At 35.7% G+C, this 24860-nt stretch overlaps 1 protein-coding gene across 3 annotated transcripts in view; it reads left to right on the forward strand.

The window, feature by feature from the left end:
* The window catches only part of ATP2B1 (ATPase plasma membrane Ca2+ transporting 1), a 127740-nt gene that overhangs the window by 80537 nt on the left and 22343 nt on the right, over nucleotides 1-24860 (forward strand). For all 3 annotated transcript variants that reach the window (XM_053658798.1, XM_037150715.2, XM_053658799.1), the window contains exons 6-15: nucleotides 1456-1596; nucleotides 4009-4047; nucleotides 4788-4949; nucleotides 6577-6791; nucleotides 9226-9468; nucleotides 10809-11050; nucleotides 13813-14050; nucleotides 19080-19259; nucleotides 19879-19966; nucleotides 20341-20447. In XM_053658798.1, the coding sequence (XP_053514773.1) occupies nucleotides 1456-1596; nucleotides 4009-4047; nucleotides 4788-4949; nucleotides 6577-6791; nucleotides 9226-9468; nucleotides 10809-11050; nucleotides 13813-14050; nucleotides 19080-19259; nucleotides 19879-19966; nucleotides 20341-20447 (1655 nt within the window). The remainder of the gene's footprint in view (nucleotides 1-1455; nucleotides 1597-4008; nucleotides 4048-4787; nucleotides 4950-6576; nucleotides 6792-9225; nucleotides 9469-10808; nucleotides 11051-13812; nucleotides 14051-19079; nucleotides 19260-19878; nucleotides 19967-20340; nucleotides 20448-24860) is intronic.

Raw genomic sequence — 24860 nt, forward strand, 5'->3', positions numbered from 1 at the left:
AATAACCTATGGGAAAGAAGAACAGAATATAAAGACTTGAAATGTGCCAAAAGCCAGAATTATTTAAAAAAAACAATTGTCTTTTAGATGTAGTATTTGCCCAGTAAGTATTATTTCACTATCCTAAAGTTTATTTCTTGTTTCCCTTGCATTTTCACTGAAAAAGAAACGAATTATTAGTGAAATATTCAGAATATAGATACTGAAAGCAAGAAAATCAAAGGCTTAAAAAGTTCATATTGGAAAGTTACTCCATAATTAATTCATAGTCAAGTGTAAATTCTTAGGTAATGGAGTAAGTGCATATGCTTTACGATGTTAGCAAATAAGCTGTGAGTATTGACTTGTTAAGTGAGATGATGGTAGGTGCCGTAGACTGTCATCCAGGCGGTTGTAAAGAAGGAGGTCAAATGAGTGATAACTGTCAAGAATATTTAATTCAGTGTTAAAAAAGAATTAAGTTTGAAAGCTTCTTAAAATTCACCAAAATATTAGAGCGGTGGGAAGCCTTTTTAACGAATGATGAAAGTGTAGAGGTGTGGCTGTCCAGGTTGAAGAACTAGAAGCAAATTCATCAGCATTATGTTGTAGGAAGATTATACTCCTCTGATCACAGAGCAGGACTGAACCTCACCTTGCCACTAAATAGTTGTGTAATCTTGGACGAATTTCTAGAAAAGAAGAATAAAAATGCTTGCCAATTTTCAAAATTGTTGTGAGGGACAGTCTGAATTCAATCAGTATTCCCACGTCTGCTCCCTAGCTTTCTATAATATAATTTTATGTTAAAATAGTTGGTGAAAAAGATGAAAGATTGGTTAGTCTTACAGTGAAGATGTTGCACGTAGTCTAGTGGACAATGTAGGGTGAGGCATTTTTGAACCATGAGAGGCTTAGGATAAAAATCACACTTTAGGAAGATTAAAATTGACTTCAGGGTGAACGGGAAGGATAGACTAGATCGGAGGCTACTGCAGTTATCTAGGCAGGCTGGGGTGAAAGTCCGGCTCAGGTGGAGGCGGTTGGGAGTGGGGGGGGCGTGGGACTTGTATTGCTGTGGTGTGCTTTTGGTTCTAAGCACATTTCTTTAATAAGCAGTCTGCTTCTCAGAAAAATGTCCTGAGGATGATGATGTTACAATTTTAAAAATTGTACATTTACTGAACCCCTACAAATTCTAGGCACTGTGCTAATAAGCACTGATCATTTATAGGTTAGAGTCTCATTATAGATCTGTTATATCCATTTTATAGGTGAAGAATTGAGATATTATAATTTGCCCAGTATCACATGATAAATGAGTGGTAGAGTTGAGCATTGAACACAGATACGAGTGATTACAGAGTTAAAACATTAAACATAAGAATTTGTGTTTTTTTTTAATGTTTTAATTATTGAGTTTATTTTATTAAATATTAAGGATATTAAAGACAAACAAGTTTTCTGTTGTTGTAGGAACTCACGTAATGGAAGGCTCAGGAAGAATGGTAGTTACTGCTGTGGGCGTAAATTCTCAAACTGGAATTATCTTTACCTTACTTGGGGCTGGAGGTGAAGAGGAAGAGAAGAAAGATGAGAAGAAAAAGGAAAAGAAAAGTAAGAATGGCAATTTGCTATGAGAATTGGTATTTGGAAATACCACAACTAAGTTTGTAAGGACTGGTACAAAAACATACACTTCTTTCATGAGATAAGATATGAAAAATTCTACAAAAAATTACACTCTTACTCAATATTGCACTTTCAAGTGGTAGAATTACTGGAGGGGCAGTTTTTCTTTTCGATTAAATAGCCCAGAAAGCCTTTTAGTGAAGGCATCAATCAATCCCTTTTACCATGAGGTAAATTCATCATCTCCTTGAACACTTCCATTGCTTTTATTCTGTTTATTTTGTGGTTTTAGAATCTCCCTGTCATCTGACCAGAAAAATGAATTAAACTCTTGCTTCCTGTTTGCTTATTTTTTCCCGCTACTTTTGTAGTAGCTTTCTTTGTCAGCCTTACTACATTTTGGTCTCATTGAGATGTTTATATTTTTCAAGTTTTCTATGCAGATTTTCCAGTCTGTACTCGTGGAGTTGGTTTTTGGACATAAGACCAAGACTTCACTCTGACACCTATTATGCTCGTAATGTTATATTCAGCTCATTGTTAGATACAAAGATCTTTAATGTGATCCATTATATGTGCTGTCCTTCCAAGTAATCCGTCATCAGCAAACTTGATAACAATCCATCATGTATAAGGAGACAACTTAGACTCATTTAGTTAGGCAGCACAGTACTTTTTTTTAAAAGTCCTCCCCTCCCTGCTTCTAAGTATCGGTTGTACCACACTGTTCTCCACTCAGGATCATTCCTGCAGTTTTTTTCCCTTGAGGTTGACAGCACTTTACTGTGGTTTAACCACTCAAATTTGCTTAATGTTTAACTTAGAGCAATAAGCCCATATTTCTCTCACACATGTAAGTATTTTGAGATCTAAAATAAATGCCTCACCAAAAATCTTGATTTGCTATAACTACAGCAGTTTTTAATATTTAGGTGTGTTGTTCTTTGGGTTTTTGTCTTTAGCTATGAAGCCTTAATTTCAAACAAAAATGTGTTTGAAAAATTCTGGCTGCGAGTTGGGTAGCAAGCTCCACATTCTAGATTTTTTCTGTCTCTCACCACAGGCCTCCCACATGCCTCCGTAGATAGAGTGGAAGGCAGTTTGAAAACCAGTAGCAATGATACCATTTATTTAATGCTTTATGTGCATTATCTCATTAATACTCACTAGCATAGGATGCAAAGAGTCTTGTTCCTGTTGAGTAACCTGAGGCTTATGGAGGTTATGTAACTTGTTCCAGGTCAAAAATCTAGTAAGTGGCAGATCAGACCCACTTGCCTGGCTCAAGAGTGTTCTCTTGACCGTCTGGGGTACCCCATCCTAATTTACAGGAGTCTCGTCGAGGAGCCCTATTAAAAAAAAAAGGGAAGTTTGTATCATGACTTTGTTATCACTGATTCCACAGTGTCTTTTTCAGTAAGCAGCCTTTTTTATACATTGTACCCCTGTTTTTCTTAACCCAGTCAAAGGTATTCCCAGGAATTAATATCTAACTCATTGTCTACCATTTTTTATTCATGCGGCGGGGGGGGGTTGTTGTTTGTTTTTAATAGAACCAGACACTTGTTTTTCATCCGGACTTCCAGCCCTCCTCCTAGTCAAAAGCAGTCCAGGGTAGGGTAATCTGTCTCAGATCCCTTAGTAGTCTGGAATGTGGCTCTCTGGTCTCTCTCCAGACTTGAGGTCATTGAAAGTAGCTAGGAGTTTTCTTACTATCTCCTCATTTATCTTGAGCCTCTGTTCTTCTTGACCACATTTGTTCCATGTTTTCCAGTTCGAAGATAGTTCTCCTTGATAGAGTAGTTGGAAGAAATATAGACTGAATGAATGTTCTGCTTCCTTTTTGTCATTTCTAATATTATCCTGTTTACTTCCAAACAATAGACCCATTCCCTCCTCGATCACTTTATTGCTTCAGACATTCTCATCTTTCTCTTTTCCCCAAATCTAAGCCAGTTATTAGAATTATATTAACTGATAGTACTTGCCCCCCCTGTCTTTATGCATGCTGTTTTTGTTCTCATTCCCATCAAGCTCCTGATAACTGTGTTTCCATGACATTTCTCCCCCCACCCTACTCCTGTCCTTTTATGCTTTCTTAGGATTATATCTGTATTTAATTTTAAAACCTCTTAGATTATATTTGGGTTTATTACAGCATAAAAAATAAAACCTTACAGAGAAATAAAACAAGTATAGATGCAAAAGTTAAGACCCAGTGAGTGATTGACCCAGTAGGTCATTGTAAGCCAGATGCTTTCTAATCTGTACACACATACAAACACACATACTATTGTGTAACAATGCTGTTACGGAAATGTGAACTGCCTTTGCATAATTTAGCATGCCTGTATTCATTTCTTTTGGAAAGCTTTTATTCTCATTCTGTTCCTACAGATAAGAAACAAGATGGAGCTATTGAGAATCGCAACAAAGGTAAATTCAGGAGGATAAAAGTGCAGTTAACTTCTTTTCATTATAAGAAGTTATTTTCATTATATAGTGTACTATATTTATCCAAAAGTATAAGATACATGTAGCAAGGGAAATCAGTAGTATATATTAACTTGGTTAAACTCTTCCTATTAGTGCCTCAATCATTCTGCCTTCACAATGTCAATAAGATTTTAATTGTGATTTGTGGTTGCAAGTATAGAAAAATCCAGATGTAGGTAACTTTCAACGTAAACACTTGGGGTATTACAATAGTGGTTACTATGTACTTACTAGCAAAAGTGCATATGAAACAAAATATATAACAAATATTTTTGCATTTATTTAAGAATCAGTACACATAGGTATTTATGTGTCAGATGATACATAATGTACGTTATAGACATAAATTATGTGGAAGGGATTTGTGACGTTCAGAATAAGTCTCATTACCTAACACAACACAGGGGAAGAGAAATGATTTAGTTCATAGTTTATTCTTCTCACACCTCATCTGTATTACCTGGCACAACATTGTCAGATCTGGCACAGAGTTGCACAACCAAGTCTCACTGTTGTCTTAGTTTCTCTGGGTAGACATACACACATGCATACACAAAGCAGAATGTTTAAATCTTTTCTAGTTTCTGAAAGAAAACTGAGTTTTATCAAAACTTGCTTCAAAATGTCAAGTTATGCAAGCTTTTAAAATGCAGTGAAATTACATTTACTCTTAAATATAGCAAAAGCCCAGGATGGTGCAGCCATGGAAATGCAGCCTTTGAAGAGTGAGGATGGTGGAGACAGTGATGAAAAAGACAAAAAGAAAGCAAATCTGCCAAAAAAAGAAAAGTCTGTTTTACAAGGGAAACTTACAAAGCTGGCTGTTCAGATTGGCAAAGCAGGTATGATATACAGAAGAAAAGAGTTTTGTTTTAAAATATGCCACCTTCTTGTTTAAAAAACCATTTTTGACATAGAGCTGAAAAATTGTTGCTTCGTGAGTAGAAGAGAAATTAAAAATATTTTCAGTTTTATTCACAATGTACCAGGCCTTTTGAGTTATTATAGATCCTTGTAATATTCATTGCAGCTTAGAGACTGTTATCCCCACTTTACATAGAGGGCCATGTCCTCTGCCAGTGAGCTTGTAAGTAAGTGGTCAGGGTAGGATTTGATGCCTGAGTCTACCCTATTCACAAGCCCCAAGCTCTCATCTCTGAATTTTGGAGAACAATATAGAGGATTAGCAGTGAGGTTACCCAACTATATTTTAACAAAATGAAAATTAACCATACATTTTATTTTTTTTAGTATTTATGAAAAATTGAAGTATATGTTTTTCTAAATGTTACAGTTTAGCCCTGGCTGGTGTAGCTCAGTGGATTGAGCGCGGGCCTGTGAAGCAAAGGATCGAGGTTCGATTCCCAGTCAGGGCACATGCCTAAGTTGCAGGCCAGTTCCCAGTGGGGGACACATGAGGGGCAACCACACATTGATGTTTCTCTCCCACTCTTTCTCCTTCCTTTCCCCTCTCTTTGAAAATAAATAAAAATTAAAAAAAATAAAAGTTATAGTTCAATAAATGGATTAGAGCATCATCCTGATGAGGCTGAAATTACTGAATTGTTGCCATCACTAGAAAACGCATGTCGAGAGAACTACTTACTCTGTTCAAAAAGAAAAGTGGCTCTTAGGGAAAAAGCATGCCCTCTAGCAGTGTCACCTTTGTCAGTCAGCACATGTTATTAAAATCACTAAAATTACATTGTCCTCTTACTTCCTAGGAATATGTTGGGAGAGGTTTTTATTTCTGTCCTCAAGAAGCTTATTATCTAATAGCAAATAGTAGCTCTTTTTTTTGTAATATGTAGGCAGATGGTAATATTGACTCTGTAGTATTGGGGATAAGGGTGAATTTAGGATAATGATAGTGTCTAATAAGCATTGGATTGGATTATTAGACCCAGAAATGTAGACTTGCCTTATTTTTTAATACTCATTATTAGAAAATACAGAGGTGAATGATTAGTAATATGTGATTACTTCTTGTTTTTCTAGGTTAATGAAATAATGAGAATAGACTAAAAATAGTAATTCAGATTATTTTTTAATAAGAAAGGTAGCATCAAATATTTAATTTCAGTTCTCATCAGATTCTTATTGGATTCTCTTTCAGCAATAGGCAAGTTACTACCATGTAAAGCAGCAGTTTACTACTAAGCTTTGGGTATTTCCTTGTCACCCCCTATTATTTTGTCTCAGCTTTAGTAGAAGATTGAAGATACAGTTAAGTCTAGGGAAGAATCATGAACACTTTTCCCCCATTTCTGAGGACAGGTCTATATTTAGATGCAAAAAATTAAATATGATAATGTCAAGTGCTTAAAAAGAGGTTAACACTTTCCCAGAGAAATTAAAATAAGGGGTAACCAAACCAATTATGCTTCCGGTGGCTAGTTTGCAACTGACAATGGATCATGTCTGGAATATTTAAATAATTACATTTTTCTTTTCTTTGTATACTGAAAGGTTTGTTGATGTCTGCCATCACAGTTATCATTCTAGTATTATACTTTGTAATTGATACATTCTGGGTTCAGAAGAGACCATGGCTTGCTGAGTGCACACCAATTTACATACAATATTTTGTGAAATTCTTCATTATTGGAGTTACAGTTTTAGTGGTAGCCGTGCCAGAAGGTCTTCCGCTTGCAGTCACCATTTCATTGGCTTACTCAGTCAAGGTAAGTAGAAATGCTTAAGGAGATGTGCTAAGTGTAAAGCCCCAGATGGTGTTGAAAATGTACATCTGGTTACTCTTGTTTCTGATTCTTACAGTCAGAATTCCATAAATTTACACTTGTAGGTACTTTAGAAGTGCTTTCATTGATTCCCTCTCTTCCCCCCGCTGAATGAAGATCCCTATCCATAGAGACTTGTACGTTCCTTGGAGGACACCCTGGCCACAAAACTAAGCACAACTCTGCGAGGCAGATTGCTGCCTTAATTTTCATTGTGTGGCATTTGACATTGTCAAGTCATGTTCCCTCGTCTTTCCATTTGTAAAATTAAGAATGTCATTTACCTGTGGTATAAGAGCAAAGAGCGTTCACTGCAATCCAACCTCCTAAAGCTTCTTTGCTTCCACTTTCCCACTTTCATTGCCTCGTGAAGTAGACAGACTCATTTTCCTAAAAACAGTTATTACCATGTCGTTTCCTTGCGTAAAACTTCAGTGGCTTTTCAGACACTTAAGAATAAAACCCCAGCTCCTTCCCAGGGCCCGAGAGTCCCGCCCAGTCTGGCTCTTGCTTACCTCTTGGTGCTAATCGCCTACCTCTTTCTCCTTCTAATCTGCCTCAGCATTCTTCCAGTTGTCTTTACATATCCCAACCACGTTCCCACAGCTCACTTATTCCTTCCTTCGAGTCATCTCTTACTTTATTCAGGTCTCTTCACGTGTCACCTGCTTGGACGACCTGATTTATCGTTAGGTCAATCATTATTGTTTTCCAACTAGAATGCTAAAAAACTGTGCTTTGATGGCTTTACTAACTGCTATTTAACTAAAGTAATAATCTGAAGGTTATTTTTATCAGTTTTATGCTTTATATGGAAAAGGTGAGTTTAAACGTTTATCTTGGACAGTTTTAAACTTTTGAAATGGCTTCACAAGTAAAATTATACTTAAAGAATGCTGCTCTTGTCAATTTCTGTTGTTAATTAGCGGTCCTCCTTAAGTACCATTGATGACAATGAGCTCGATGAAGTAATTAGTCATTGTTTCTGCTTTAACTCTTGTCCCAGGACTCCCAAGTGTTTTACAATAGAACTGTCATGATAAGAATATTTTTTTTCATTACTGTTAAGAGGTTATTTTTTTTCAGACATTTGACATCTTTTGTCTCAAAAATAAAATGTATCGAAGTGATGGTGAAATACAATGTCATTATTTGTCCTTTTTAAAAAATTTTAAGATAATTATAAGTAATTGATGTAAACATATTTTAGACACATTTACCTGTCATTTTACCAATACTGTCAGTAGTTCATTTTGAATAGTCATTAATGATACTAATTTTTCAGTTTATCAAAAAGATATAGGCAGGATTGATTTGTGTTCCTTCAGTGGAAAATGAGAGCATTTTAACTACTGTTCTTTAACCTTTTATGTTTACCTTAAGTGTTACCAACTACTATTCTTTTCACTGAGGTGTAATTTTTATGCATCTTATGTTAGTGCAAAATTGAACACGTTTTCTTTACTGAAGAAAGAACTTCATTCTTTTACTCTTTAATGTTAATTCAAATCACAAGTAATTTTGGAGGTACACATCTTCTTCCCCGTATTTATTTCTTCAAGGAACCATTTTTTCGCAACATCTTGCCTATTAGTAGTCAAAGAACACACTTTGGAAAACAACTCTGTTATTTTTAACCCATTTTACATATGTTTTCAGAGTTAATTATCAAATATTTTAACTTAAATGCCTTTTGGGACTACTGTGAAAACTCTTTAAGTTTTTAGAAACTATCTTTTTTGTACTTGTGAGTAAGAGAGATGATTCAAGGGGTGAGAATACCAAGTGCATCAGCATGTAGAAAAGATAAAAATAACCCACTCTGGTTTTTAGTATGTTAATTTGAATCTATCAGACTCAAAAAAAAAAATCAGACAACTACATGCCCACAACCTGTATATTTTAGTTGATACAGGCTTTTTTTTTTTTTTGGTAGTTGATAGAAGAATCTTTTCTTTTCCACTTTATAAGGAGACTTAATCCTTAAGTATAATATACTCTTACACTGCTGTAAGTACCTCTGGTACTTACAGTACAGATTGTCACAGATCGTCATTGCTCTTGTAATTTGAGTACACCTCACAGAAGCTGATGGAGGAGTAGAGTCAATGTGATTTGCAGATGGGTGCAGGTATCTATTCATTTACTAGACATTATGTTATGCACTAGTCAGATTTGAAACCTCAGAAATTTTACTTGAATTGAATGGGTCAAATATACTTACAATTCTTATAGTATCAAATTCCTGGTTTGTACTGTGTATCTGTATCTATGAGTAGCTGGGAGTTTTTGTTCTGATTTTAAGCAGTTTATAATTTGAATGTGGCGGGGCTGTTGGTTTTATATGCAGCTTAACTAGATTTTTTTGTCATTGTAGAAAATGATGAAAGATAATAACTTAGTAAGGCATCTGGATGCTTGTGAAACCATGGGAAATGCTACAGCCATTTGTTCAGATAAAACAGGAACATTGACAATGAACAGAATGACAGTCGTTCAAGCTTACATAAATGAAAAGCATTATAAAAAGGTTCCTGAACCAGAAGCTATTCCACCAAATATTTTGTCCTATCTCGTAACAGGAATTTCTGTGAATTGTGCTTATACATCAAAAATACTGGTAGGTTTCTTTAATGATTTACACATGAAAATTGATTTTTAATTTGTAATTAGATTGTATGTAGCTTGTTAGACCTGTTGGAAAACTGAATTGTGTTGTTTTTAAAAGGCATATAGTCATATAGTGTATGTTTCTTTAATACAGTTTGTTTCATGAACAAAATTTGTTGCTCAACATATACATTTTGTTTACCTGTCATTTTCTCTTCCTACATGTTTAGTTTCCTGTATTTAGACACTCTTAAGCCTTAATAACCACAAAAAGTTCTGAATTTTAAATTCTTATTAAGCTTATTTTGTGAAAGACCAGGCCATCCTACTTTTATGAACTAAAATAAAAAAGACTTCTGTAGAAATTCCATTCTCAATTTTTTTTGAAACCAGATTTCAATTTAAAATAATGTTTTCTATATGTTTGGTGCGTGATCTTCTCATTTTTCAATACATCCTACCTATCAGGTGATGCTTAGACCTTTTGGAACTACCTCAGTGAAGTAATTCTAAACTTGTATTATCTTAAAATGAAATATTTTCAACTTTGCAAGTTTTAAAAGTCTTACTAATAACAAAGCATGAAATTCTTTCATTTGATATGTGTTCTTGTTGTTTATGGACAAAGAGTATGAACAAAATTAATATTGCAATTTGTTTAATGACAATATACATGAATTGGATTATTGGACTGGAAGGAAATGGGGATCTTGGTTGTAGATCTAGCTTTGCCTTTTATTAGCTGAAAGTCTGAGCTTTACTTTCTTCAATTAAGTAAAGATAGTCACATCTGCCCTTAATACTGTTGTGATGATTACATGAGGTGAAACTTTTGAAGACACTATGAAAAAATAAAGCTCTTATATATATTGTATTCAGGCAACAGTGCTTTATTTTAATGGATAAACTGTTATTTTAAGCCATAAAAATTTTAGATTTAATTTTTAATAATATAAGTGCTCAGTGAAAGCAGGAAAAGGAAAGGAATTAAAGTTTAAATCCTACTATGTGTCAGGAACCAACTTTAAACTGCACATGTCTTATTTAATTCTTGGTCATAAGCGCTCCTGTTTTTCAGATGCTGAAGCCAAGGACCAGAGCCTTTGGGTAACTTACCAAAAGTTCATGTAGCTAGTAACTGGCACAGCTGAGATTGGAATCCGTGTCATTCTCGTCCCAGAGATCCTTTCTACTTCGTCTTTCTCTGTCCCTCTCTGAAATGCCTATGTTAATAGAAGTTTCCTATGTAATTTTGTTTTAAAATGCTGCATTCTGTTTTATATAATAAATTAAAATGTCATAGAGAAGCAAGATGATACTAGCTATTCTCTAAACCTTTTTCTCTTACAGCCACCAGAGAAAGAGGGTGGATTACCTCGTCATGTTGGTAATAAAACTGAATGTGCCTTGTTGGGACTTCTTTTGGATTTAAAACGGGATTATCAGGATGTTAGAAATGAAATACCAGAAGAAGCATTATACAAAGTCTACACCTTTAATTCTGTTAGGAAGTCCATGAGTACTGTCCTGAAAAATTCAGATGGAAGTTATCGAATATTCAGCAAGGGTGCATCTGAGATAATTCTGAAAAAGTAAGAGTAAACTACTTAGATGAATAAATTGCTAACTACAGTTGCTTTATGGAATACCTAGTGTGTTGTTACTGTTTCTGTTTTCATGTTTGTGAATGTCAGGCATTTGATAGCACCTCAGAGCTTTTTAGTACACTTTAATGGTATCCAAATATTCAGCCTTGTTATTCTACTGTTCTAGACTCCAGTTTCTTTTATTTCTTACTGTTCTACCACGGGGGATAAGCCCTGACATTCAATCTGGTATATTTAATAAAGTAAATCTTAGTATTTGTTTTGACATGTTCAATTCATTTTTATATAGGATCGTGAGAAAATAAGCTTCTTATAAAGGAAAACTGAAGTTTTTATATTCAACACTGCATTATAGACAGTAGATGCAAAAATGTGATGAAAAAGCAAAGCATTAAAACTAGATATTAAGAATTCTGTTTTTACATTAGAATGAGGTTCTATCATGCTTATGTGGCTGTGGTATCATATTTAAAAATCTCCTGTCATTTTGAATCGTAAACTTTCTTTTTTACTGTCTTCATACAGACAGGTAGCTTAAATTTTAATATTATTTGTTAATCTATAATTTCCCTAAAGTTTATGTGCTGTTACAGGTGTTCAGATTATTTTGGCTTTTTTAATTACAATACAGAAGTAGAAAAGTTTAAAAAAAATTTTAAGAGCAATAGAACTATAGAACTCATTCAGAATTACATTTAAAATACTTCTCTTAATTTGCTTTCAAGTGAACTATAATTAGTGTTATTTTAATGAATACTTGACAGATTATGGTCTAATAAGCTGAAGAGACAAGTGTATAATTAATGATAAGGCAGCATATGAAAAGTGGGTAATGTTTTAGGATGAAAAATTTTACTGTGAATGATGTGGCATTTGAGATAAGTTTTGGTGTAAAATAAGAGCATCAAGGTGAAGGAAGCCACATCCAAGGAGAGGAGTTGGGACGTGGAGGCCGCAGTGGGGGAACAGCCAGCAGTCCAGTTCAACAGAGAAGACCTGGGCCGTATTGGCACACAGGCCTCCTGCAGCTTCCTTCCCTTTGCAGTAAGCTTGGGGGTCTGATTTCAGTGGGAAAGACCAGAAGTTTTGCATCCATGGCTTGCTGGGTAGCAGACAGATGATGGTACAGGGGAAATGTTTTAAATCAAGAATCACTGAGGCTTTGACACTTTCCTGCACCTCACTAGCTTTGGGACTTTAGGCAAATTCTTTTCTTAGGTTTCATTTTCCTCAACTCAGAATGAGAGGGATAACCACAAACTCTGCAACAGTGAAATAAAATAATGTATACCATGGAATCTAAAATATAGTAAAAAAAGATGTATCAGAAACTATTTCCAAGTGATATTTATGTGATGTTGTAGAGGCTCTTAAACATTAGGCTGAGCAATTAAAACTTAGTTGTAGGCCAGATACTGTGACTGAAGTATTTTTTCCATCAGATAGAATGATCAAAGATGTGATTGAAGACAGTTCTTACATCAGGAATAAGGTGGGTTGGGGGAGAATAAAATGTACTGTAAACAGATTTCAAAAGGCTATCAGAATAGCTCTAACTCAAAGTCAGAGCCAGAAGAAGTCACTAGCAGGGGGAAGAGAAAGGAGAGACACCACTGGAAACACAGTCGAGAGGACAAATATGTAGGACTTATGAGGTAATATTATATAGATAAAGTAGTTAGGTGAAGTTTTAGATTTATATCAGATCTTCTAATAGACCTGCTTTAAATCATTTCATTCAACATCATTTGTTAGGATGTTGATGAGATACCATAGGAACTTAATTCTTGTTTGTATCAATTAGCCTATGGTAAAATGGGTTCCGTTATATACGTCATTTTTATTTAAAGTTACAGAGCCTAGGGATGCATTAAGTGTGGGCTCATGGTACACTGAATTATTGGGGTAATGTTGATGTTTGTTAGATGGACGCTGAGGAGGCAGCTTTTAGTCGTCCCTACAGTGAGAATAAGGTGCTAGTACAACTTCTGAGTGGGTTCTTCAGCAGTGATGGAGAGCTTTGGGAAACAAAACAGGAAACGTAGATTTGGGAGTCACCTGCCCAGAAGCAGGAGGAGGCAGCTTCACCAAGGGAGAGTGTAGAGAGGCTCTGTGAAAAGTCAACTTTAAATAGGGAAGGCCGCAGGGCAACTTTTACTTAGCAGATAATTAAAAGATTATGGTTAGTGTCACTGACAGATAAACTATTTTGGCATTATCTCTCTCATTCTAATAGAACACTTATTTTAACAAGAAGGGTTTTGTGGTGGGTTTTCTGTTATGGTAAAACAAGATAGTTGATGAAACAACATCTCAGGTAAGGGGTTAAATGAACTTGGTGTTTTACTATAAAAGAAGAAAATATTTGTGAATTTTATGTTCATCAAAATTAATGTCTAACTCTATACCAAAATGCATAGGGGCATAGATTATTCTCCACCGTCAGTAGGGGTTCTTTGTGAAAATTTGAAAGCTCTACATTTCTAAAAGAAAGGATTTAGAGAATATTTAGAGAATAATTGATAAAGTGGAAAACTCTCGAAGGAGAACCATAAAAATGAAAACTGTCTTTTATACAGGGGAGAGTGAAAAGTTAATATGATTTAAGTTTGTAAAAATACAACATATGTAACTCTCTAAATTCCAGATACCAGATCCCATGATTTCTAGCTCTTCCAGTTCACTTAAATGGCATTAACCATTATTTTTATTAATTATTGATGTTTGGATTCAACATTTCCTTTTAGGTGTTTCAAAATCTTGAGTGCTAATGGTGAGGCAAAAGTATTCAGACCAAGGGACCGTGATGATATTGTAAAAACTGTGATTGAACCGATGGCATCAGAAGGCTTGAGAACCATATGTCTTGCATTCAGAGATTTCCCAGCAGGAGAACCAGAACCAGAGTGGGATAATGAAAATGATATTGTCACCGGCCTTACATGCATTGCTGTTGTGGGGATTGAAGATCCTGTGAGACCTGAGGTGGTGAAACATTCTGTGTTCTGCATGTGCAGAATCTCTTAACTATAGAGGGCCTAGGCACTAACTGTAACCACTTTTCTAGTAAAATTCTTAGTGTTTATGATTTTTTCTGTGTGAACCAGAGATAAGTGAAATAATAGTGCTTGTTATGCAATACTGTTCTGAGTTTCGACAGCTTCTTTCTGAGATGCTGTGTTTATAGCACCATGACCTAGCGTAGTGCCTTCAACTGAGGTTTTCAGTTGATATTTGTGTTAAATATCATTCTGTTGTTTTCAGTCTCTAGACCAGCACTGTCCAGTTGAACTTTGCCATGATAGAAATGTTCTATATATTACTCAGCACAGTAGTCACTGGCCACATGTGACCACTGAGTTCTTTATGTGTGGCTAATACAATTGAAAAACTGAATTTTTTATATTACTTGATGTGAATTTAAATATTTTGCTACCATATTGGACAGCATGCAGCTCTAGACTTTGCTTCCCTTTAAATCTTTTTTTTTTTTTAGTTTATTTAGCAACTATTGTGTCCAGGTACTATACTAGGGTACTAGAGACAAAAAAATTGGGGGGATCTAACCTCTGGCCTTCTTAAAGAAGTCACTGCTGTGAGTGGGGGGTAGACAAACATATGACAGTTACAACCCAGGTTGTTAGTACATTGTTAGATATATAGAGCATGTTACACGAGCACAGAACATGAGCCCTCAACCTAGTCTAAAGTAACAGCATCTTTTGAGTTCTTACTATGTGCCAGATACAATGCCAAATGCTTTTACTCGTGTAATTTCTTTTAATGTTCACCTGTATGATTATCACTCTCATTTGACAGGTGGAAAAAAGTTAAGATATGTAGAGGTGTTCTTTAGATCATAGAGCTAGTTAGTGTGTTTAAATCCTGGCACTCTCTCTCTAAAACACATGTGCTTAAAAGACCACTGTGAGTGGTCAAGTAGGACTTCCTAGAGGTTAATTACCTGATCTGAGTATTAAAGGATAAGGAGGTATTAAGCTAAACCAAGAGTGATAGCAGCAAGCACATTCTGAGCAGAGAAGCAATGTGAGTAAAAAGTCAAAGGCAAAAACAGCTTTTCTTTGCCATGAACTAATTGATTCAACCCCCAGTGTGTAGTACCAGGCACTCTTTTAGAACTAGGAATACTACAGCTATAAATAGAATTGTCATGAAACTTATATTCTAGAGAAGACAGACAACCAAACAGACAAAAATTATAAATACACCAGATGAAAATACATTCTCTGATGAATAAGACTTGGTTCCTGCCCTCATAGGCCTTACATTCTGGGTGGCATGGGGGAGAGGGGCTGGAGTGACATTAGTAAGACAGATGTAAGTATGACGAGGGCACTAAAGGATAAGCACATGGTGATGAAATGAGGTAACAGAGGCCACATTAAGAACCTCTGAGGATATGACATCTGAGCTGAGATCTGATGGCTGAATGTGAGCCAGCATGTAGATAGCTGCAGGAAGGGTATTCCAGGCAAGTGGAACAAAACACGCAGAGGCCTGAAGTTGAGAAAGTATTTGTTTCAAAGACGGAAAGGAGGCCAGTGTGGCTAAAAGTGTGGACAAGAAGGGCCAGATAAGGTCTCTGAATTTTATTCTAAAATTAAGGAAATTTAGGCTTGGAAGTGACATGATTCATGTTGTTTAAGTACTATTTGGGATACTGAGTAAGAGATGAACCAGAAAGAAAGAGGAATCGAGACAGGGAAGCCAGTAAGATCATTGCAGTAATCGCAGGCAGGAGATGATCATGGCCTAAATGACAGATGTGGCTGGGCAGATGGAAAAAAAGGGGATGATTTCAAAGTAAATCATGGTCAAACCAATGAGAATGAATAGGTTGGGTTTGCATATACTGCAGAGGTGTCTGAAACATTTCATGTATATGTCAAGTAGGCATTTGGACCTAGGAGCCTGAAAGTAGTCTAGGCTGAACCATTCATATTTGAGGTTAAAGATTTGCTGAGGAAAGGATATAGCTAAAGAGGATTTATTTAAGACTGCCATATCTCCACAATTATGTGTCTTCTAGAAGAGGGGTAATCAGTCTCTGATTTGCATAACAGGGTGGGTGGGAGGTGCTAATAACAATCAAAAGAAGCAAAATATTTAGAGATCAAAATAAATTGTTTCCGGTTTTGGGGTTTCATATGCTTATGAAACATTGAAGTGGATGATTTTTCCAACATTTGGTCAGAGGAAAACCATTCAAAATTTGATACATTGACTTACAGCTTAAATCTTATCTAAATACAATATTAAATCAGGATGTCCACAACTTTTGTCCTTTGGAAAATGTATTACTTTTATTGTATTCTTGGTGTTGAGGTTGATGGGAGCTTTATCTTTTTTAAATGTGACAGTTTTTTCAGTACCACAAATCAGAAGGGTACTTTTATACTAAAATGAGACAATGTAATATGAAACACCTTTCTCTGAGTATTCTACACTATGCAGTTCTGATTAGAGAACCTTGATTAGTTGATATCCAGGACAAATCCAGCTTATTTTATTGCACATGCATGTGTACTTGAACAAGGTACTTAGCTTCTCTTCAATTTCTTATCTGTAAAAGTAGAGGTAGTTTGTGAGTTGCAGGTGGAAGTATTTGCTGGTTAGTGGGCAATTAATAAATGTCAGTTTGCCTTTCTGAACTATCATTTGCCACATAGTTTTAACCTGAGACTAGTTTCTTTCTGTCATTCATTGTTCCCCTATTCTAAGCGATCTCAGGATATCGTCTTATAGTGAGTGCTTAGACAGACAAATTTGGGTTACATTATATCTCAAATGAGATATCAGGGTATATGTTAACATTTGTAGAGCAGACCATTGTTTTTAAAATCAAATACTGATTTACTTATTTATTTTTTTAAATGATCTGGGCAGGCTCTGTCCTTTCAATCACCTCTGTGTCACCAGCGCCTGGCATTCAGTAAATATTAGTTTAAGTAAATGCACGTGATGTGAATGCACTCTTCAGTGATTTGAATAATTACGAGTTGACTGGATGGAGGGATATACTTTTAAATTGTAAATCCTAAAACTTATAGGTACATATTTACTTATGTTGAAAGTAATTAAATTACACACATTTTAAGACACAATGATACCCATAGTACCCTGTCTAGCATGTACTCCTCCTTGGAAAATATCTAAGGGTGACTATTACCCCAAAGATACTTAATTCAGTAGTTCATTGAATATAAGCTCCTCTTCTGTGCCAGACACTTGCTTGTTACATGAATGAAAGGCACTGTACTAGATATTGGTGATGAAAAGGTAAGGGTTCTATCCTCACGAAGCTCATTGATTTGCTGAAAACTTAGGTAAGCAAAGAACTATAATATGAAGAGCTATAGTAGAGGTAATGTATAATGCAAATTTGTCTAGGTAGACCATGAAAACTCCCAGAGATGTTACACTTAAACCATATTTACAATAGAGGTCATAAACAGCTTACAGGTCAAATTAAGCCTTCAGTAACGTGTGTGTGTTTAAAACATTAAATATCCAGAGAGTACACATAAATCTGGGTTACTGCTTTCTCTTGAAATTGTAGGTTCTGTCAGTGTTGGGCACTCATTTCCCCATGGTAAAGTAGCTAGGGCTGAGTACCATATTTTGCCATGTATAATGTGTACTTTTTTGTGGGGAAAAATAGGATATGCATTATACATAGGTAGTACTAACTCCACATCTATATAAATGTTTTTAATTCTTTTATTTATGCTTATGCATTGCAAGTGTAACTAGAAAGCAATAACGATATCCATATGCAAAATAATACTTTGGAATATGATAATTGGCTTTGTTTCTAAATATAAGTAAATAAAGAATTGAATTTAAAAATTAAAATGAAAGATTTCTTTTTTTCTGACAGTTTGGACCAAAAATGTGGGCGTGCATTATACACGGCAAAAAACAGTATCTCTTTTATTGAGCCTTCATCTCAGACTTTGTCGTTCTCAGCATGTTTTCCTCATGTTACTTGGATGGCTATTTTTTATGTTCCCTGCATTTGCATTTTCAAACTCTAGTATTGGGTTTTTTGGTTTGAGAAGAGCAGGAAAGGTTTTCTAGGCAAAGGGAATTGCAGAAACAGGCACAAAAATATATGTAAATCATTTAGCTATCAAGTTATATATAATGGAGAAAGTTTTAAGAGAAATTTAGAAAAGTATTCTGAGGCTCAGACGTAATATTGTTACACTGAACTTTATGGTTTGTTATATAACAGTAGGGGAGTTATCATATGTTTCTAAGAAAGTGTATTAGAAAAAGAACTATTCTGTCAAGTATGTCATGTTTTATAGGAGGAACAAACAAAGACAGGGATATGAATTAAAAAGCTATTATGATAGCTCAGACAACAAGCAATAGGAGCAACGTATAAGCTATAGCTCTTCAGGATGTGTAGGGTAAGGGAGATGGAAGAGGTCAGATGACCCTCAGGTTTCTGTTACATAATAAAATAGGTTTCAAAAACAAAATTTGGACACATAAATTTTGATACCTATTTTTTTGTGGATCTATGAATCCATCTCTCACAGTGAGATGGGAGAAAGATTTAGCTTGGAAAATTACTAACTCATACATGGTAGTTGAAGTTGTGAGAGTAGGTGAGCTACCCATAACCCTAAAGAATCCCAACATTTACTGTGTATGGATGAGCAGTAAAAGCAAGAAGGTAGGAAGCCAGCCAAAGAACTTCGATGTTTGCCAGGGAGAAAAGTGGTTTAAAAAGCTTTTGGTAAATAAATAATGCAAACATATTAAGTTGGATGACAACTAAAAATGAAGCCTGAACTAGGACTGTGGTAGTAGAAGAGGAAAGAAGAGATTATTGGGAAAAATTCAAGTATTGAATATTGAGAGGTAGTTAAAGTTGTCATTTCTAGGACTGTGAGCTAATGCATATTTGTCCAGTGGGATTTTTCCCTTTGGAAATACTAATTTTCTTTTGTAATACAGACTTCTTTTTTATGTAAACCAGGTACCAGATGCAATAAAGAAATGTCAGAGGGCTGGAATTACTGTGCGGATGGTCACTGGTGATAATATTAATACTGCTCGGGCTATTGCTACCAAATGTGGTATTTTACATCCTGGGGAAGATTTCCTATGCCTAGAAGGTAAAGATTTCAACAGAAGAATACGAAATGAAAAAGGAGAGGTACGGGTTTGTTTGTTTGTTTCTGACTGTATTAGAAATTTTATTCAATAAATACATATTGAATGTATTTGTACAGAGTGCACTCTGTTAGGCATTACGAGTACATGCAGCCCATACCTCAAGAAGCAAAATGGTAGCATTTTAGGAAATGCTAATGTGAGCATACAAATTTGTGAGCACTTTTCTTAATTTTAGGCCAATTTCAGAAATTCAATCTGTAAGCAAGTAATAGAAGATGACTCTGGAAAGGCATTTTTTAGGGGACCCCAAACCCTGAACTGCTTATGCTAAATTAAAGAGCTTCCCTTTTCATAGGCAGTAGGAAGATTAAAAAGTTTGATCCTAAAATGATACATATAGCAGTGACGTTCAAGCTGGAGGACACATCAGAGTTACCTGGAAAACTTTAAAGTATTGATAGGTCCCCACCCCAGATTACTTAAAAAGCGGTACGTGGGCCCTTGTTCAAGAATCTGCATTTCTAACAAGTTGCCAGGAATTTCTGGTGCTGCTAATCTGTTACCCATACTTTGAGAACCCCTGATACATACTCTAGATAACTAATTTGAAATTGTAAAACTAGGTTTGGGCACATTTTAACTTTGACAAAAATTTATAGATTGAACAAGAGCGGATAGACAAGATTTGGCCAAAGCTTCGAGTACTTGCAAGATCATCTCCCACTGACAAGCACACACTGGTTAAAGGTGAGTAGATTTGCATTGTTATTTCACAGTGTCTTAATACAGAAATAGCTTCTGCTTCCTGAAATGGTAATAGATACGGAATATTAGATTGAATCATGGATATCATCTTTCCCTATTAAAGTCTAAATATGTTTCCTTTTGGTATCGTAGGTGAATGTGTTAATCTTAAGTGATTAAAACAGGATATTGCTCTTAATGTAACTTCAGTTTCTGGAGTTGCTCCTTGTCCAATGTCTCAGCAGTTTCCATTCCTCTGTGTTTAATTATTTATTTTTAACCTTGAGTCTAAAACTGACTCGACCAGATATTCTGCAGAATCATCTTGTTAATTAAAGGGAACATTTTTACAGCCCAAATATTTACTTTAATTGCAGGTATAATTGACAGTACTGTCTCAGAACAACGTCAGGTTGTAGCAGTAACCGGCGATGGTACAAATGATGGCCCGGCACTAAAGAAAGCTGATGTTGGCTTTGCAATGGTAGGAACTTACCTATTCAGGTGTACTTACTGCCTGGGTTTTGTGTTCAGAATTTGTTATGGTTGTTTTTTACTAGATTTTGATTGACTTTAGATACTGTTTCAAGATTGGTTTCAGGAATAACACATAAGCCTAAATTGACATATGAGTCTAATTAGTTTATACACTAACAGTATCTGCTGCAGTGAAATCTGGCTGGAAAGTGACTTCTTTTGAACAATTATAAGATCATACATTTACCTGTACTCTGTAAACTGTATGTGTTTATCATTTCATCTGAACCTTGCAACAATCACCTTCAGTAGCAGACAGACTCAGAACAGTTATATGTATTAAAGTCAAAAAATAATTGGTAATCTTCCACTCAACTGAAAGTGTCTCAATAGTAACTGAGTCTCATCATTTTATAATTAATGTATATAATCCTTTTTGATAGGGAAAAAATCTACCTTTACCCCTCACCATGTTCTCAGTTTAGATTTGACTATATAAAGCACTAGAAAATTAAAGCATTTCATTATTATTTTGTACTGGTTTTTTGGTACTGTAGCTATAGTACTAGTGAAACATTTACTATAACATGTATCATGAAATACACATGTTTAATGATTGAAATTAGGTGGTTATAGTTTTTATTTCTTCCAGTTTTTCAGGGTCGAAATGAATCTCTTTGTCCTCAGCACCATAGAAAATTTAACTATTTAATTTTAATTTAGTTTTATTGTATTTTAGACTATATAGTCCATATTAATCCAAAAATCTAAAAACTAAAATTTCTTCCCTAAATTTGCAACAGACTCATTTGTCTGCAAGACTTCTACTGGCCTAAAGTGAGCATGTTACTTGTCCCACTTAATGTGAACATTCATAGCCTTTGTAAAGATATTAATATATTTTTGAGGGTGTTAACACCTTCTTGGAGAGGCTGTGATAGAAGTTACGTGCCTCATTTCATTATCTTTTTAAAAATCCAAGAGTCTGAATTCCGAAACACAGTCTGGCCCCAAAGGTTGCAGATGAGAGAATATTTTTGTATACCAGTGTTGATTTGTATAATTTGTCCTCCGGGTATTTTGCAGCTAAAACAGGGCTTTAGCAGAACCACCACCATGGCCATGGGCAGCCTTCCAAGTGAGAGAGTGAGGGGGGAAAAGGAAGAGATGTGGATACAGTGTTCTCAGCCATTGGTCAGGAACCCAAAGGTCCCTACCCTGCTCTCTCTCAACCTTATTACAGTCGCCCTAAAGGTCTCAGGCCTATTGTATCAACCTCTTTTTTTTTAAAGGCAGTGCAACAACAAAAAAAACCCTCAACTTATTTATTTTTTATTTTTTTAAAGGAAGCCAGTTATTTTTCTTTTTTTTTTTTCTTCTTTTTTTTAGTTTTTTTTATTTAACTTTAGAGGGGAAGGGAAGGAGAGAGGGAGAGAAATATCAATGTATGGTTGCCTCTTATGTGTTCCCTGCTGGGAACTGGCCCACAGACTGGGAATCGAATCCCAATCCTTTGGTTCACAGGCCTGTGCTCAATCCACTGAGCTACGCCAGCCAGGGCTCAATTTATTTTTAAAATACAGAGAAAGAAGAATTGCTTAGTGGCTTGGATTTGAAAGCACTTTTGCTCAAGCTTGAATTTTTGTGTATTTGTTCAGTTCTTCAGTTTTGTATTTTAAACCTGAAAAACAGAATTACTTGTCTTGGGCTTTTATTAGATACCAATAAGAAATTGGTATTGATTGGTCTTTTCTAAACTTATCTCGTATTTTTTAGGCAGAAACAGCATTTTAAAACCCTAGCTAGATATAGAGCTAATATATGTATTATACACACACACACACACACACCCCATATATATTTAGCAAATTCAACATGAAAGTAAACTTTGCAACAATAAAAAAAGATTTATGGAAGAACTCTGATGTGATTACATTATTAGCTTGCAAAAAGTGATGATGCTGGCATTTCCCCCTATTTAGCCCCTCCCATTAGAATTCCTTTAGATAACAAGCCCCTATGGTACATTTAAAATATGATACTTTCTTCTTATTATTATTATACAGTATTCCATACTTACTTGTGATTTTGCTTTCCATGGTTTTAGTTACCCGTGGTCATCTGCAATCCTGAAATATTTAAAGGAAAGTTTTGGAAATAAACAATTCATAAGGTTTTAATTATATGCTGTTTTGAGTGACATGATGAAACTGTGTACCTGTTCACTCCATCCTGCCCAGGGTGCAAATCATCCTTATGTCCAGTGCTACCAGTCCACCAGTCACTTAGTAGCTGTCTAGGTTATCAGATCTACTGTCCTGGTATCATAGTACTTATGTTCGAGTAAGTTACTAATGGCCCCAAAGTGCAAAAGAGTAGTGATGCTGGGAGAAGAGCACATAGAAAAGTACAGCCAAGAGACCCTCAGTGAATTAACAGGAACAGTCATGTGCCACTTAACAATAAGGATACGCTCTGCTAATGTGTCGTGAGGCCATTGTTGTCATTGTGTGAACATAGAGTGCACTTACCCAACACAAACCGAGGTGGTGTCGCCTACTGCTCCTAGGCTACAAGCTCATGCAGCATGTGACTGTCCAAAACAATGAGGGATTAAATCCAACACAGGAGAAAAATGATGTAGTCAAAAGGTGTGGTAAATCTGAGATGTGTAGGGCTGCTGCTGGAGCAACATGGCACACTGTTTTACAGCAAACCTTTTTTTATACACAGAAACAGCACACTCCAAAATAAATATAGAAAGTTTAGTATAGAACATATATAAACCATTTATAGTCACTTACTATCATTATCGAGTGTTATGTATTGTACATAATCATATGTGCTATACTTTTATACAACTGACCCCTCAGATTTACACCAGCATTACCACCACTGTGTAAGTAATGCGTATGTATGATAGTAAACAGCTACAGTGTCACTAGGTGATACAAAGTTTTCAGCTTCATTATAATTTTAGGGGACCACCATCATATATTTTTGATCATTGGCCCAAACATTTTTATATGGCTCATGGCTGTAGTTTTAACATCTTTAGAAGAAGGTTCAGTGCTGGGATAATGGGGTGTGAAACAGGATTGACAGGGGCCCCATCTGGTAAGGGCCTTGAATATCAAGATAAGGAATTTGTTCTTTCCAAGACAACATCTATCTGATGGAGTGAAATTGCTTTGGAAACACTGCACAGCTCAGAGAAGCTCATGAAAAAAAGCTGTTTAGTTTTTTTTAAGTATATTTTATTGATTATGCCATTACAGTTGTTCTATTCCCCCCCTTCATTTCCCTCCACCCTGCACACCCCTCCCGCACCATCCCCCCCTTTAGTTTATGTCCACGTGTCTCAAGTTCTTTAGATTCTGTATTTCTCGTACTACACTTGCCCTCCCCACCATCTATTCTCTACCTACCATCTATGCTACTTATTCTCTGTACCTTCTCCCTCCTTCTCCTCCTCCCACTTCCCTGTTACTAACCCTCCATGTGATCTCCATTTCTATGGTTCCACTCCTGATCTAGCTGTCCTCTTAGTTTGCTTTCGTTTTAGGTGTGGTTCTTAATAACTGTGAGTTTGCTATCCTTTCACTGTTCATCTTTTTTATCTTCTTTTTCTTAGATAAGTCCCTTTAACATTTACTATAATAAGGGTGTGGTGATGATGAACTCCTTGAATTTGATCTTATTTGAGAAGCACTTTATCTGCCCTTCCATTCTAAATGAAAGCTTTGCTGGATAGATCAATCTTGGATGTAGGTCTTTGGATTTCATGAGTTGGAATACTTCTTTCCAGCCCCTTCTTGCCTGTAAGGTCTCTTTTGAGAAATCCACTGACAGTCTGATGGGAACTCCTTTGTAGGTAACTGTCCCCTTATCTCTTGCTGCTTCTGTAATTCTCTCCCTCATTTTAATCTTGGCTAATGTAATGATGATGTGCCTTGGTGTGTTCCTCCTTGGGTCCAACTTCTCTGGGACTCTCTGAGCTTCCTGGATTTCCTGGAAGTCTATTGCCTTTGCCAGATTGGGGGAGTTCTCCTTTATTATTTGTTCAAATAAGTTTTTCACTCATGGCTGTTCCTCATCCCCTTCTGGTACCCCTATAATTTGGATGTTGGAACGTTTAAAGATGTCCTGGAGATTCCTAAGCCTCTCCTCATTTTTTCGAATTCTTGTTTCTTCATATTTTTCTGTTTGGTCATTTTTTTCTTCCTTCTGGTCCACTCCCTTGATTTGAGTCCCAGTTTCCTTTCCGTTACTATCGGTTTCCTGTGTATTTACCTTCATTTCAATTAGTTTAGCCTTCATTTGTTCCTCTAATTTGTGACTAAAATCAACCAGTTCTGTGAGCATCCTGATCACCAGTGTTTTGAACTGTGCATCTGATAGCTTGGCTATTTCTTGGTTG

This window comes from Artibeus jamaicensis, unplaced genomic scaffold, assembly GCF_021234435.1.
Source record: "Artibeus jamaicensis isolate MK-2021 breed Jamaican fruit bat unplaced genomic scaffold, CSHL_Jam_final scaffold_584, whole genome shotgun sequence".
NCBI classification, from domain to species: Eukaryota; Metazoa; Chordata; class Mammalia; order Chiroptera; family Phyllostomidae; genus Artibeus; species Artibeus jamaicensis.